This window comes from Thamnophis sirtalis, unplaced genomic scaffold (assembly GCF_051295495.1).
Source record: "Thamnophis sirtalis isolate CommonGarterSnake01/CBP01778 unplaced genomic scaffold, rThaSir2_p1.2 scaffold_1, whole genome shotgun sequence".
Lineage (NCBI taxonomy): Eukaryota > Metazoa > Chordata > Lepidosauria > Squamata > Natricidae > Thamnophis > Thamnophis sirtalis.
The window spans coordinates 18,486,589-18,499,314 of NW_028261381.1; the positions used below are offsets into that span (position 1 = coordinate 18,486,589).

At 37.5% G+C, this 12,726-nt stretch overlaps 1 protein-coding gene across 1 annotated transcript in view; it reads right to left on the bottom strand.

The window, feature by feature from the left end:
* The window catches only part of ITGA4 (integrin subunit alpha 4), a 53,295-nt gene that overhangs the window by 16,306 nt on the left and 24,263 nt on the right, over positions 1 to 12,726 (bottom strand). Inside the window, exons 13-17 of the mRNA XM_087708297.1 lie at positions 12,265 to 12,310; positions 11,080 to 11,234; positions 9,151 to 9,308; positions 6,634 to 6,783; positions 5,118 to 5,194 (exon numbers count right to left, since the gene is read on the bottom strand). Of these exons, the coding sequence (XP_087564423.1) occupies positions 5,118 to 5,194; positions 6,634 to 6,783; positions 9,151 to 9,308; positions 11,080 to 11,234; positions 12,265 to 12,310 (586 nt within the window). The remainder of the gene's footprint in view (positions 1 to 5,117; positions 5,195 to 6,633; positions 6,784 to 9,150; positions 9,309 to 11,079; positions 11,235 to 12,264; positions 12,311 to 12,726) is intronic.

Consider the following 12,726-nt stretch of genomic DNA (forward strand, 5'->3'; position numbering starts at 1 on the left):
TCAGGTGCACCTCATTCCAGGATAGACCAGCAATGAGATCCTGGAAAAAAGTGAGGAAATATCAACCAGGTTCTATGGATTTATGTGCTTTACGCAAATGTATGTAATAGAGGAATACAAGAGCTAACTAGATCAGAGATATCATAACAGCACCAAATGGGTTTCACTGGGCCAAAGGAAAATCCCTGTGTGATACTTTGAGCTGTCTAGATGAAGGATAAGATAAAATAGTTGTAACCAAATATTTTTTCAGCTATATTTGGAGCCCACATGTTGCATCTCCCAAAGCTCTTAGTTCCTCCAGCAAATGTCATTGAATTGCAAAAGTCAATGTAACAAAAAAGAAAAAAAAATGCACTGGGAATATGCATGTTAACTTTACTTAACACAAATGCATTTTAATTAAAGCTCATATCAGACCCAATTTAGCTTTTATTCAGCTTTTTGGAGGGTGGTCTTTGGGCTGAAAAAAAGTGCATAAAATTCAGTTTCTGTACTAGGAATCCGTTGATCTTTTTGCAAGACAGAGTAAGTAGTTGCCTCTGTCTTTCTACCATGGAATGAAAAAAACATTTTACTACACATTTGAAGTAGTCAGCACACAACTGTTGTCTACTTTCCTGCTAAATTGAGGATTTTTCCATTCCTCAGCCGATTAGGTATGTGTGTGATATAATTTTCCCTACCATTTAAGCCATGTATAATAGCAAATGCAGAGGTGGTATTCAGCTGGTTTGGACAGATTTGCCTAGCGGAAATCGTGGGTGGGCCAGCCCCCCACCCCAGCTCTATGCCATCCTATTTAGGCACACTTTTTGAGGCCGGGCGCATGCGCGGATGGTGCGCATGTGAACAAAGCACATGCACGGAAGGCCAGGCTCATGTGCAGCAAAACAGTGGTAACAAAATGTGAAACCCACCGCTGAGCAAATGATTCGTAACCACATATCAAACACCACAACAAACTTTTGTTTATCCTCATTCTCTACTCAAACACTGATTCTTTAGTTCTTTATCCTTTCTAGAAAATCTATTCCCCTCTATATAACTATAATTAACAAGACATACCTTCTATGTGTGCTACTCCCACTATCACTGTTGGTTAAATGTTCCCCTTTTAATGCAGCTGATACATTATCTTATGTTGCACAAGAGTGCCTGTCATTTTACTCTCAATCAAAAGTAAATGAAAGGCAGGACCAGAGGTGGGTTCCTACCAGTTCGGTAGAACCGGTTCGTCAAATCTACCAAACCGGTTAGAAGAGGTTCCACCAGTGGACCCGGAAAGCAGGCCACACCTACAGAAGAGGTTCCAAAAAAATTTGAAACCCACTACTGACACACACACACACACATACACACAGAGAAAGAGAAAGAGAAAAAAGGGAAGAAAGAAAAAAAGAAAAAAGAAAAAAAGAAAGAAAAAGAGAGAGAGATGAAAGAAAAAAAGGACAGAGACAAAAGGAAGGAGAGAGAGGGGGGGGAAAGAAAACACATGGCCAGCAAGCCACTCCCACCAGATCACTTGGCTGGCAAGCCACTCCCACAAAGGAGGCCACACCCACAGAGTAGATTCGAAATTTTTTTGAAACCCACCACTGGGCAGGACTTATGCACACGAGTGAACATGTCTATCTTATGTTTCACCCAGTGTTCTCTAATGATGTTAACAAGTAAAAAGGAAAAAAAAAAGAAACACCTAAGAGGATTTGAAAGTAAACTTCAATTTGACATTAAACTTTAATTAAGACTTGCAGAAGAGCTGCCTTGAAATAGGCATTTATCAAACTTTCTGGCTTGAGACCAATACATTAGTCATTTAATACCTTCGGGGAGAAAATTGGCACTTAGACAAGCAACAGAAGGTAAAAGTACTACATAAGCAGTAAGTTTCAAATGAAAATGTGAAATACAAATGCTGATATTTCAGTGGCTGGGCCTCTGGTTAATGGTATACTTGAACATTTCTTTAAATATAAATAATTGATATTCTTTCCTTTCCTGCTTTCTACTTTTATAGTGTTCTGCTTTGTTAGCAGAGTGATGTGTAGATTATAAGCATCCATAAAGCAAAACTAACAGTTGCTCACTAGTTTCTTGTTCTTCCTTTCACCCAGTGCATGCAATTTATACGAACTATATACCTGTCAACTCAAACTAATTAAGCTATCTGATTAAAGTAATTTAGAAAGGGCAGATGGACATTAAGTGTACACTAAAGTAAACCATAAATATTCTTACCTGGCTTTCTTAGGTGAGACAGTTGGAGGAGAGCCATGTTAGTGTAATGTAACAAAATGTCAGAAGAAATCTGATAGTGTCTTTCTGACTGACAAATTTTATTAATAGGCATAAGTTTTCACAAGCTGCCGCATGAAATGCATAAACCTGATCTTATGCATCTGACAAGCAACTGCTCTTATGCCTCCTAATAGCATTTGTTAGTCGAAAACGACACCAACAGTCTCCTGATTGTAAGAAGTTAGTAGCCGGGGGGGGGGGGGAAATGCTGTTCGCAGGTAAAGAATAAGTATCTGGAGAAAATAATTTGGCATTTCACACTTTGTGGAAAGCAAAACAAGGGAGATGTGATAGAACCAATCCCATTTATTTACACCTCTGCCTGCCACGATTCAAGTTGGGGGCTTTTTTTAAACCAGCAAAAGTTGACATGATTAGAATAGGGTTTTTTTTCTTGTAGTTTTCATCTATTGAAAAGAAAAACTTTCAGAGTAGGAAGAGGACTGGAAATAAAAACAGTAAAGATAAGGAGATGTCCCCCTTCCCAACTATTTTGCCATAAAAGTTAAGCCTCCGTCTTTTACCTTATATATTTAAACAGATTGATCTCCCATTCTTATAGTAGGCTTGGCACTATAATTCTAATCACTATAAACTAATGAAAAAAATAATTAATGAATTAAATATTTTTTAAAGTGGCATTAATCTTCAGCCTATTCTATCCCAACCCTAAGAAATAGGATACCCAGGAAAATTTGATGAATCTCAAATTGGGCAGATGTTGAAAGCTCCAGGAGATTTTTGAGAGGAAACAGAAGTCCTCTAAAACAGGCCAAATCACTATGAATTCCTGGATGGTTCAGAAGGGCATAAACAGGCTACAACTCATCTCTATAGGAAACAGGTCCCTGGAGAGAAGGGAAAGAGACGAACAGTAGGAACTGAATGACTGTAAATGTCTAAGTAAGATTTAAAATGAATGATTTTGACATCATGCAGAATGGCTGTGGCCGTGAAAGAAGACAATACAAAAAGAAATGAAATCAGATTAGCAGATCAGATTAGTAGAGAAATGTTTCTAAGATACGGCTTTGCTTGTTTCCTTAGGAAGGAGAAAATTTTTAATTCAGCCCTGAAAAGAAGGCCAGGTAAATTCATGCAATAGAAGAACAGATTATGCAACTTTTGCTTTTATAAAAAGGTAATTTAAAAATTCTAGTCTTTGTAAACCATAAACGCATTTTGCAGTTCAGCAGAACCACTGCTTGAATGTGAAAATCAATTATCATATTTTTCAGTGTTTAAGACAGTCTGGAGTATAAGACGCACCAAGATTTTGAAGAGGCAAATTAAAAAAAAAACCTTTTTGCATTCTGCAGCCCTCCCAAAAATGGCCCCATTTTTTTTTTTCAAAAAAAGGGCATGAATAGCCTTTAGGAGGCTTGTAGAGAGATCCTGGGTGGTGGGGGCCCACAAAAATGAGAAAAAAGGGCCCATTCTTTGCTCATTTCTGCCCTCCCCAGCCCCCAGGAGCCCTCTGAAAGCCTCCTAAAGGCTATGCATGGCCATTTTGGTGAAGGGGGCGGTGTTTCAGGAGGCAAAAAATGCTGTATTCAGTGTATAAGATGCACCCAGATTCTCAGCCTCTTTTCTGAGGGAAAAAGGTGTGTCTTATACTCCGAAAAATCCAGTACTTTTCGTTTTAATTTATGCACGATGATTGTGAAAATATTTTTTTTTAAACTGAAAACTAGGTTTGCAGATGGTATCACTGAAGTCTATATATCTTTTTACCAACATCATGATAGATAAGACTGGCCTGCGAGACTATTATATGCACAAAAATAGAAAGACTGTGAACTATCACAACGGAAAAAATGGGTGGTGAAGATGACAGAAACAGCAGAGATGACAAAATTAACTTGTTTGCTTAGAGAAAGATCAATGCCTACATTTATCAGTGACTGGAAACCACTTATGAGCCCCTTATAAACTCCTTGGAGTTCCCACAATTTGAATCAACTCTCATTAATGCCAGATCTCCAATTATCATTACAGGCTAGGAAGCAAAAGACAGCATGAGGTGGCAGGTACAATTTTATAACAGAGGGTATGCAAAGATCCAGGGAAAAGGTGTATGTTTTCCACTAGTAAATGCAAAGACTACGGTTAATAAGTCTATGCTTTCTAGAGAAAAAAAAGGAGAGCATTCATTCTCTGCCTAAAATAGCTTGGGAAGATATTATAAATCTGTGCATGAGTGGAATTTCGTTGTTTTATATAATCAGGTGGCAGCAACAAGGTGATCTTGTACCACCTGACTGAATGATTATAAGAATATTTTATATTATCTAATCTTAGGGAGTTGCTATGCTATTTCAACAATGTACTATTTTGTTAAATTACAGTGCAATGCTCTACATGGACATTAATGCATTTGTTGCATTCACACGTTATTATCAAGCCAGGTTTTTTAAACCATTGTTTGTTGAATGGGACAGTTTGACCTGATTAAACAAATAACATTGAACTGGAAACAGTCTGCACAGTGTGCTAAACAAAAAAAGCAAACTACTGTATATAATAGTTCAGTATATATAAACAAGACCAGTGAAATATGTTTTGAGGACAGAAGAATAATTGCAGAATATAATCATATAAACATAGTTTCTCATACAGTGCCAAGGCTCCACATGTTTATTCAGCTATCTTTGTGTCAATTTACTCAGCTCCTCTATGACTCCACTCAGACATGATTCTTTATGCCTTGCAGAACTTTCTGGTACCTGATTCCAATCTTTCTAAAAAGAACTTTTTTAGATAGAAAGCTAAGTTCACGAACCTTATTCACTTTCTCTCAATTATAATGGACTTACTTTGGAAATATAACTTTTCCAGAAACTTGAAGGTTTGCAGAACAGTTTTCTTGAGTACAAAATCTTGCAAAGACAAACTTTGAAAGAAGAACAGAAACAACTTTTTAGAACCATTTTGAACATATGTATTCAAAAACATTATTACCATGAAATCCAAAATAACCAATAAGGAAATGTCACCGTCTGCCTTTCAGATTACACAAAGTTGGCACCCTCTATTTCAGTTAATACCATTCTGTCTGTACCGAAGGCTCATTTTAGGCAGCTTTTTAAATCAATAATTACAAAGGCTATATTTTCTTGGGGGGAAAAAACGGCTTCATAAGGATAAAAAAACTGTTTTATAACTTTATGAAGTAAAATCCAAAAGCAAAACCAAGAAAAGAAATAATTACATTAAATAAATCTAAAGGGCACCTTTCTGAAATAAAAGGCTGTCTTTTATAATCAATGTACCAAAAGTTCAAAGCAGCCCTTATCACCACATAAAGCTTCCGACATACCACAACTTCAAACACAGGGTGTTCTTATAAGAATATCCAGTTAAAAAAGCCACAAAAGTCCTTTCCGACACACAAATATGCAAAGGTGCCAAACCCTAGAAAGAAGCAAAATATTTCCCCTAACTTGCCTAACAATACAGCAATAAATTAAATAATTAGACAGTTGTTGCCATTTCTCAACAAAAATAATTAAAAAACAATTTCTGGGACAGTCATATCACGCTGCCTTATGGCAAGATCCAGCAAAATTATGGATGATGATAAGAATACTTCTTTTAAATAAAATAGTTTCCAAAGCAAAGTGATAAGAGAAGAACAGAAGGTGCTTTACTTTTGACATTTTTGTTGGGTGCCACTAGGAAAGTTCATGTGGAAACAAATCCCTTTGACCTTTCACAACAGCATCTAGAGAGCGTGTATCAATTTACAGCAGTTGTTATTATGTTCAACTGCTTTTCTATCCTTTATATTGAAAAACTGTGTATCAGAAAATAAAAATATTTGCCTTGATCCAGAAAACTATGCCAGCAGCAGAAGTCCTATGTTGTTATGTCTGGACTACTGCCTGGTGTTTTCTGGAGATCAAGGCAATAAGTCAGTCATTTGGCTTAATATGTAGGGACTTTGTTTACAGTTTGACATTTTTAGAGCCATCCAAAGTATACACAAAGCTATAGGCCTTTGTTATGTCTCAATTACATTAAAAGAATGGATGAATCACAACAGCTGATGGTGATCCAGGTTCCATATGGTTTTAATAGTTACAGAACTTAGCACAAACATGAGTTCTCCTTCCCTTCTGCATGAGAAAATGCTTTCTCTATGGTTTTATGTGTGATAATGTTATAAAATCCATAATTTAGTTTAGTTAATACTACTTCAAAGTCAGCCCCGCCATCAAGTCCATATAAGTAGAAAAATCCTTCAGATGAGGATCTGAAACCGAAAAGTAGCCCATTGCAACTTCAGCTTGTTAGACTTCATTTACCATCGTACAAGCCAGCATGACATACCTTGCTGCGCACAATATTATCCTCCTTCCGTTGCTGAAGTACTGGCTGGAGTGGTTGGAGTTCATCAGCATTTCTCTTCTTCAAAACGTGGTGCCCCAGGTGATAGGTAGCTTCAACGTGAATAGGAGTCTGAATATCCCTTACATCTTTCTAAGCATGGCGAAATCAAATAAATGAATTGCATAGAACGGAAAACAATATTTACCAATCAACAATATAAGCTATTTCTAGATTTCATCATTTATCCTGAAACAAGGTTTTGCACGGCAGCGTACACCCCCAATTTGAATTCTCTCTTATAATGCTTCTAAGGAAATCCACTCAAAAGCAAACCCCAGGCAGCGGTATGCAAAAAAATGAAGTCCAAATAGCTTGAACATTGCATATTTAAGAATGTTTTTAGCATAATTTTTATTAAGATTCTTCATAACACAGAGCACGAGATTTTATTGCTCTAGAAAGATAGGTAAAGGTAAAAGTAAGTGCTAGTTGTTCCCGATCTAGGAAGCGCTGCTCATCTCCGTTTCAAAGCCGAAGAGCCAGCGCTGTCCGAAGACATCTCTGTGGCTGGCATGACTAAATGCCAATGGCGCACAGAATGCTGTTACCTTCCCACCAAAGGTGGTTCCTATTTTTCTACTTGCACTTCTACATGCTTTCGAATTGCTAGGTTGGCAGAAGCTGGGACAAGTAACGGGAGCTCACTCGGTTCAAACTGCCGACCTTTCTGATCGACAAGCTCAGTGTCTTAGCCACCTAATATCAAGAAAGATACCCTTTCCCCCTATGGCCCACACTGATTACTCGATCGATTTATAAAGCTCACCCTGAGTCGTATTTAAATGTTTTCAGCCCATTAGATTTATTGTACTGTAATACAGATTGAAGCGCTGCCTATATTGAAGGACTAAGGAAGGATAGTGGAAGAATGAGCATAAATCTTGAAACAGCAATGAAGCTGATACTCTATTTCTCTCTTTGATTAATGGTGCAGTCCTGATTTTACTAGGATGTAAGTCCCATTGAGCATAATGGAAGTCATTCTTAACTAAACAGTAAATTTATGTTTAAATTCAAGAAATGAATTCTTGTATGCTACATAATTACTACACTTTTATGCTGGAAAAAGTACACTTTTTTACATTTAACTAAGTATGGAAGTTTTTATATTGTGTTTAAGTGCTTGTGAAAATAAATCTATATAAAGTATCACAGATTATATTAAAGTTGACTAAATTATTTCCTTGATATGGGAGGTTCCCTGCCCTAATTTTCAATAACAAGTTTGTTTTAATTAGTTCATATGTTTTCCAATTCATTCTGATTTTCCACAAGGTTTCCTTGCATCTGCTCTATATTATTTTCATTACACAAATTAGCTATCATTATTTTTTCTCAGGTATTAACAAAGCATGAATTGGAAAATGAAAGTTTGGTATCTGACACCAAATTCACTTAACCTTAGTGTCTTCTTACAAGGTCAAAAGCTGCAGGAGGAGAAAGAAAAAAGCTGAAGAAGCTTCTTGGATGAGAAGCAAAAGGTCTTTAAAGAAAACCAAGAAAGTCCAGTTGCCTCTTGAAAAACCACCTTCGGGACAACCATGATCTGCATGACTGAAAATCTCCATAGTTGACTTGTGATAGATGTGAAACAGTGGTGGGTTCCAGATCCCGTTCCAACCGGTACGGTTGTAACAAGCCCGGCATCATTCACATGGATGCGCGCAGCGTGCACATGCATCTTAGCGTCCAGCGATGCCTCCGCAATGCTCCAGCTGCTTGGCGGAGTGTTGCGCAGGCACTGTATGCGTTGTGCGCGGAAGCACCAAAGACTTTAAAGACAGGTGAGGAGTGCGGGCAGGCGGGCCCTCCGGAGCGGTACCCAGTGCTCCGGTACGCCCATACTGGGGCATATTGCCTGCAACCCACCACTGATGTGAAACATAAATTGTGATGTAAGAAGCAAAAGTGTCTATTTTCATGACTTGAATAAATCTTGACAAATGACCACGGTCAGAGTTTGCTGTAGATTCTCTGACACGTGACACGACAAAACCGCGGTCCGCTAAAGCGTGCCCGATTAAAGCGCGTCGCTGACGTCATCAGCAGCGCGACAACGACTGCGGAGAAAAAATGGCGCTTTAAAAAGCGCTTTAAAAACAAGCCAATTCACGTAAAGGTAAGGGTTAGGTTTAGGGTTAGGTTTAGGGTTAGGTTTAGGGTTACGTTAAGCGTTAGCGTTAGGTTAAGGGTTAGGTTTAGGGTTAGGTTAAGGGTTAGGTTTAGGGTTAGGTTTGGGGGGGTTAGGTTTAGGTTTACGCATTAATTTTAGCTTTACCGCTCACAGCGTGCTTTTTTCGTCGCGCTGTGATGACATCAGGTACGCGGTTTCGTCGAGCACGCTTTAGTCGACCGTGGTTTTGTAGTGGAACCCTCTGACAGGGGTCAGCTGGAGCTTTTTGTATAGCCTTTTCAGTGAATACTTCCATCCCAACAAGTCTATGAAGACCATCTTACCCTCATGAATGCCTGATGGGTTCTGCATGTGACATTGTTATTGCCATAGATCCGGACACTTCCAGAGGTGGCTTCAGAGGTTCCATTAGAGGAAAAATAAAACCTCGCTGCCGTATCTGGCCTTCTATTAATATCCAGGCTTAGATTATAAAGCAATACTGTAAAGATTAAAAAAATAAATAAGAGGAAGGATTAAAAGAAATCTTCGAAAACATTTCCATATTCATTAAAGCGATGGTGAGCTACTACAGTACTTATGTTAACATAAACAAGGAAGCAAGTTGTAAGTGGTTCTACATTTTCAGGATTTTCTGGTCCAATCTTTGGAACATCACTTTTTATTATTAAATCTTAAAAGGGAAAAAAATAAAATCAAAATGTGTATTCAGAATCTGGCATGTGCTCGTGCGCGAGCATGTAAATAACGAGGACATGTTAATGTCTTTTAGTGTGACATAGTTCTGTCTTCATACAAATATGACACTGCTTAAAGAATATGCAGCTTTTCTCCGGAGCATGCTCCAAGTTTGTAATTTACCAGGACACAATAATATGCATAAAATACTATGTACTTAACCTTTTTATTCTGGTTTGAAAAGTAAATTATAGTACAAATGCCTATGCATATGTTTTAGGGGAACATAGCCTCAAGATTATGAGCAAAACACTCTCTTTATTATCATAACCCCCTAAGGAAGAACATTGTGGGCTAATCATGCCAGGATAAATTACTTTCAAATTATTAACATTGTGTCTCTTTGTGTGCGCGTGCATGCCCATGCCTTTGAGAGATGTCTGGAGAATTCTGCACTGTTTTCATGGCAACATTTTTGTAAATGGCTGGCAGTCTCCTTTTTCTGAGAGAGAACAACTGGCTAAAGACTACCATGCCTAGGGCAAGACCAGAATTCAGAATTTCCTCTCTCTAACCTAATGCCTTTAACCAAAAAAACTTAACTTGCTCTCTAGGACCATCTTAGATCACATTAACTTTAGTATTTTTTTAAAAAAGTTCCACTATTCATATTTGGAATATATACATGCATCAGTATTGGTATCCTCTTATCTTCACTACCGGTTCGGTAGCGGGAGTGCGTACACCCATGCACGTGGTACGTCTGGGCATGCACAGAACCTTCTTGATGACGTCTGGGTGGGTGGGCGGAGCCTCACGCTGCCGTTAACCAGTTTGCCCGAACCAGTGCGAACCAGCAGAATACCACCCCTGACATATGTACACACACACACACATGCAGTATTGCGTGTGTGTGTGTGTGTTATACTGCATATATTATACAATCTATATTATAATATAAAATATTCACATATATACTACACTATACACTATACTATACTAAACTATTCTGTACATATGTATATAGTTTACATATAGAAAACACAGGGCTTCATTTCTAAACTTAGGACAAGCAAGTAATTTTCAAGAAAGAGACAGATATTGAAGGAACTGTTATTGCTCTGTTACCAACTTTCTGCTGTTTTTCTTACTCCCTTGTAATCCCTGGGTTTCATCCTCGCCAGACATTGCCTTCTGCCAGAGTTAGGAACCTTCACCCTAAAACACTCTTGTAGAAATGAACTCTTTAACTCTCTGCCTTGGATTCTCTGTCTTTGGAACTTCTTGCCATATGAGCGCCTTCCCCCTAAATATTACCATGCCAATTTGCCGCCAGAAACGAGTATCACCAAGATTTTTTGCTATTGAAAGCTGCCCTTTTTCCCCCCGAAGGGAAGAATAATTCTGGCAACTTGGTGTGCGTTACCTTCTTGCTTTCTGATAAATAAAAAAAGACAGGAAATCTTGCTGCCAGTTTTAGAGGCACAATTTCTAAGGAACTTAGAGATCATAGAACCCTCATAAGTATTTTAAATGTCTGATAAAATAGTAGTGGATAACCACTAGAGGCTTACCTATGTAACCTGGAATGGTTTGGCTAGTATAGTTAAAACAAAGCATTAGATTAACGCACACAGCTGGTTGTCCATTTCTCACACAGTCCAGTATGGTTCGGTTTACAGAGTTGGGGTGTTTTAAGGATGATTCCACAATAATTACAGCCCTCGTCCTAAAAAAGGGGAAATTTTGTGATCACAAAATGTTCTCTCAATATTAATAATGACGGGCATTCATTTTTTTAAAGACATACACAAGGATTTAGATTCTAACAAATGACATATTAATTAAATAGCACACATCTAATTTATTATTTAAGATCAGAATTGTACTGAGCTGAAAATAGAGATTGACTTTTTCTTTCCTTGCTTGTCTTTCCTGCTCAAAGTGCCATTTGCCTTTCTGTGTGATAACATAAAGAGAATTTATAGAAAGGCATAGATGGGGATGAAAGAATTGGGCCACTTCTGAAAGTTTAAAATCTCTATCTGGATCAGAGTACCATACTTACTTTGAAAACAGATTGAGTTTTGTGCTATGTACAGATAAATATTTTAACTTGAGAAAGTTTGATGAAGCAATGCTACTTTTCCTTTTGCCTTCAAATCATCCTCTGATTGTTAATGATCACCTAATGGCAATATCTTAGTATGCAAGACTTGACTGTGAGATATATAAATTCTGAGGCTCCCATTGCTTAGACCGTAACTTCCAATGGTCCCATATATTAAAGATTTAAGTGATATACTAATACTCTAGTTTAGTGATTAAGTTCAGAATTTAATAGAGAGTGATGAAATCATATATATATGTATATGTATTTAAAGTCACAACCCCTGGTATGCCCAAACATGGGAGGAAGACAACTGCTTCCATTCTCTGTCCATCGGCTCGTCACAAGAGACCATCCAGACAGAAACCCAATATTTTTACTGTTGCCTTTGTTACATTTGTGTTATATTTGTGCTGATAAATAAATAAAGGGAGACTAGTATAGATCTATTTCAAGCTATTTAGCTCTCATCAGCTAGCCATACCCTTACTGGGATTAAGGGTAAGGGTATAGCTAGCTGATGAGAGCTAAATAGCTTGAAATAGATCTATACTAGTCTCCCTTTATTTATTTATCAGCACAAATATAACACACACACACACACACACACGATTCAGTTGCCTCTAACCCTAAAATATGTTCTACCCACCTCAGTAATACAGCAGAATCTGACAAAAAAGCACCAACTGCTACATCTGTAAAAATAAATGAATTAATGACTGAATAAATAACTGGATAAATAAATAAATAAATAAATAAATCAGGAATACGGTTTGAGGACTGAAGCATTATAAATGTTCTATTTGGCACTTCTCTTTTATTGCACATTCATCTCCAGACTACATCAAAGTGCTGTTTGCACATCATTAATTACAAGAATATGCTGATACATTAAGGCATGTTTAAAATCATAAATTATCAAATTATATGGCTTCATTATTTTAATTAATTTATTTACTTCTGCTCCAAATCCACAAGAAATCTGAAATGGAGGAAAGTAAATTGTAGAGCCCTCTAAATGCAAGATCAGTTATTTGTAGCAAAAAAAATTTAAACAACTGCTCAAAATATAAAGGTAGTAATTTACGATTCCCCCTGCTTCTGCAGCCTT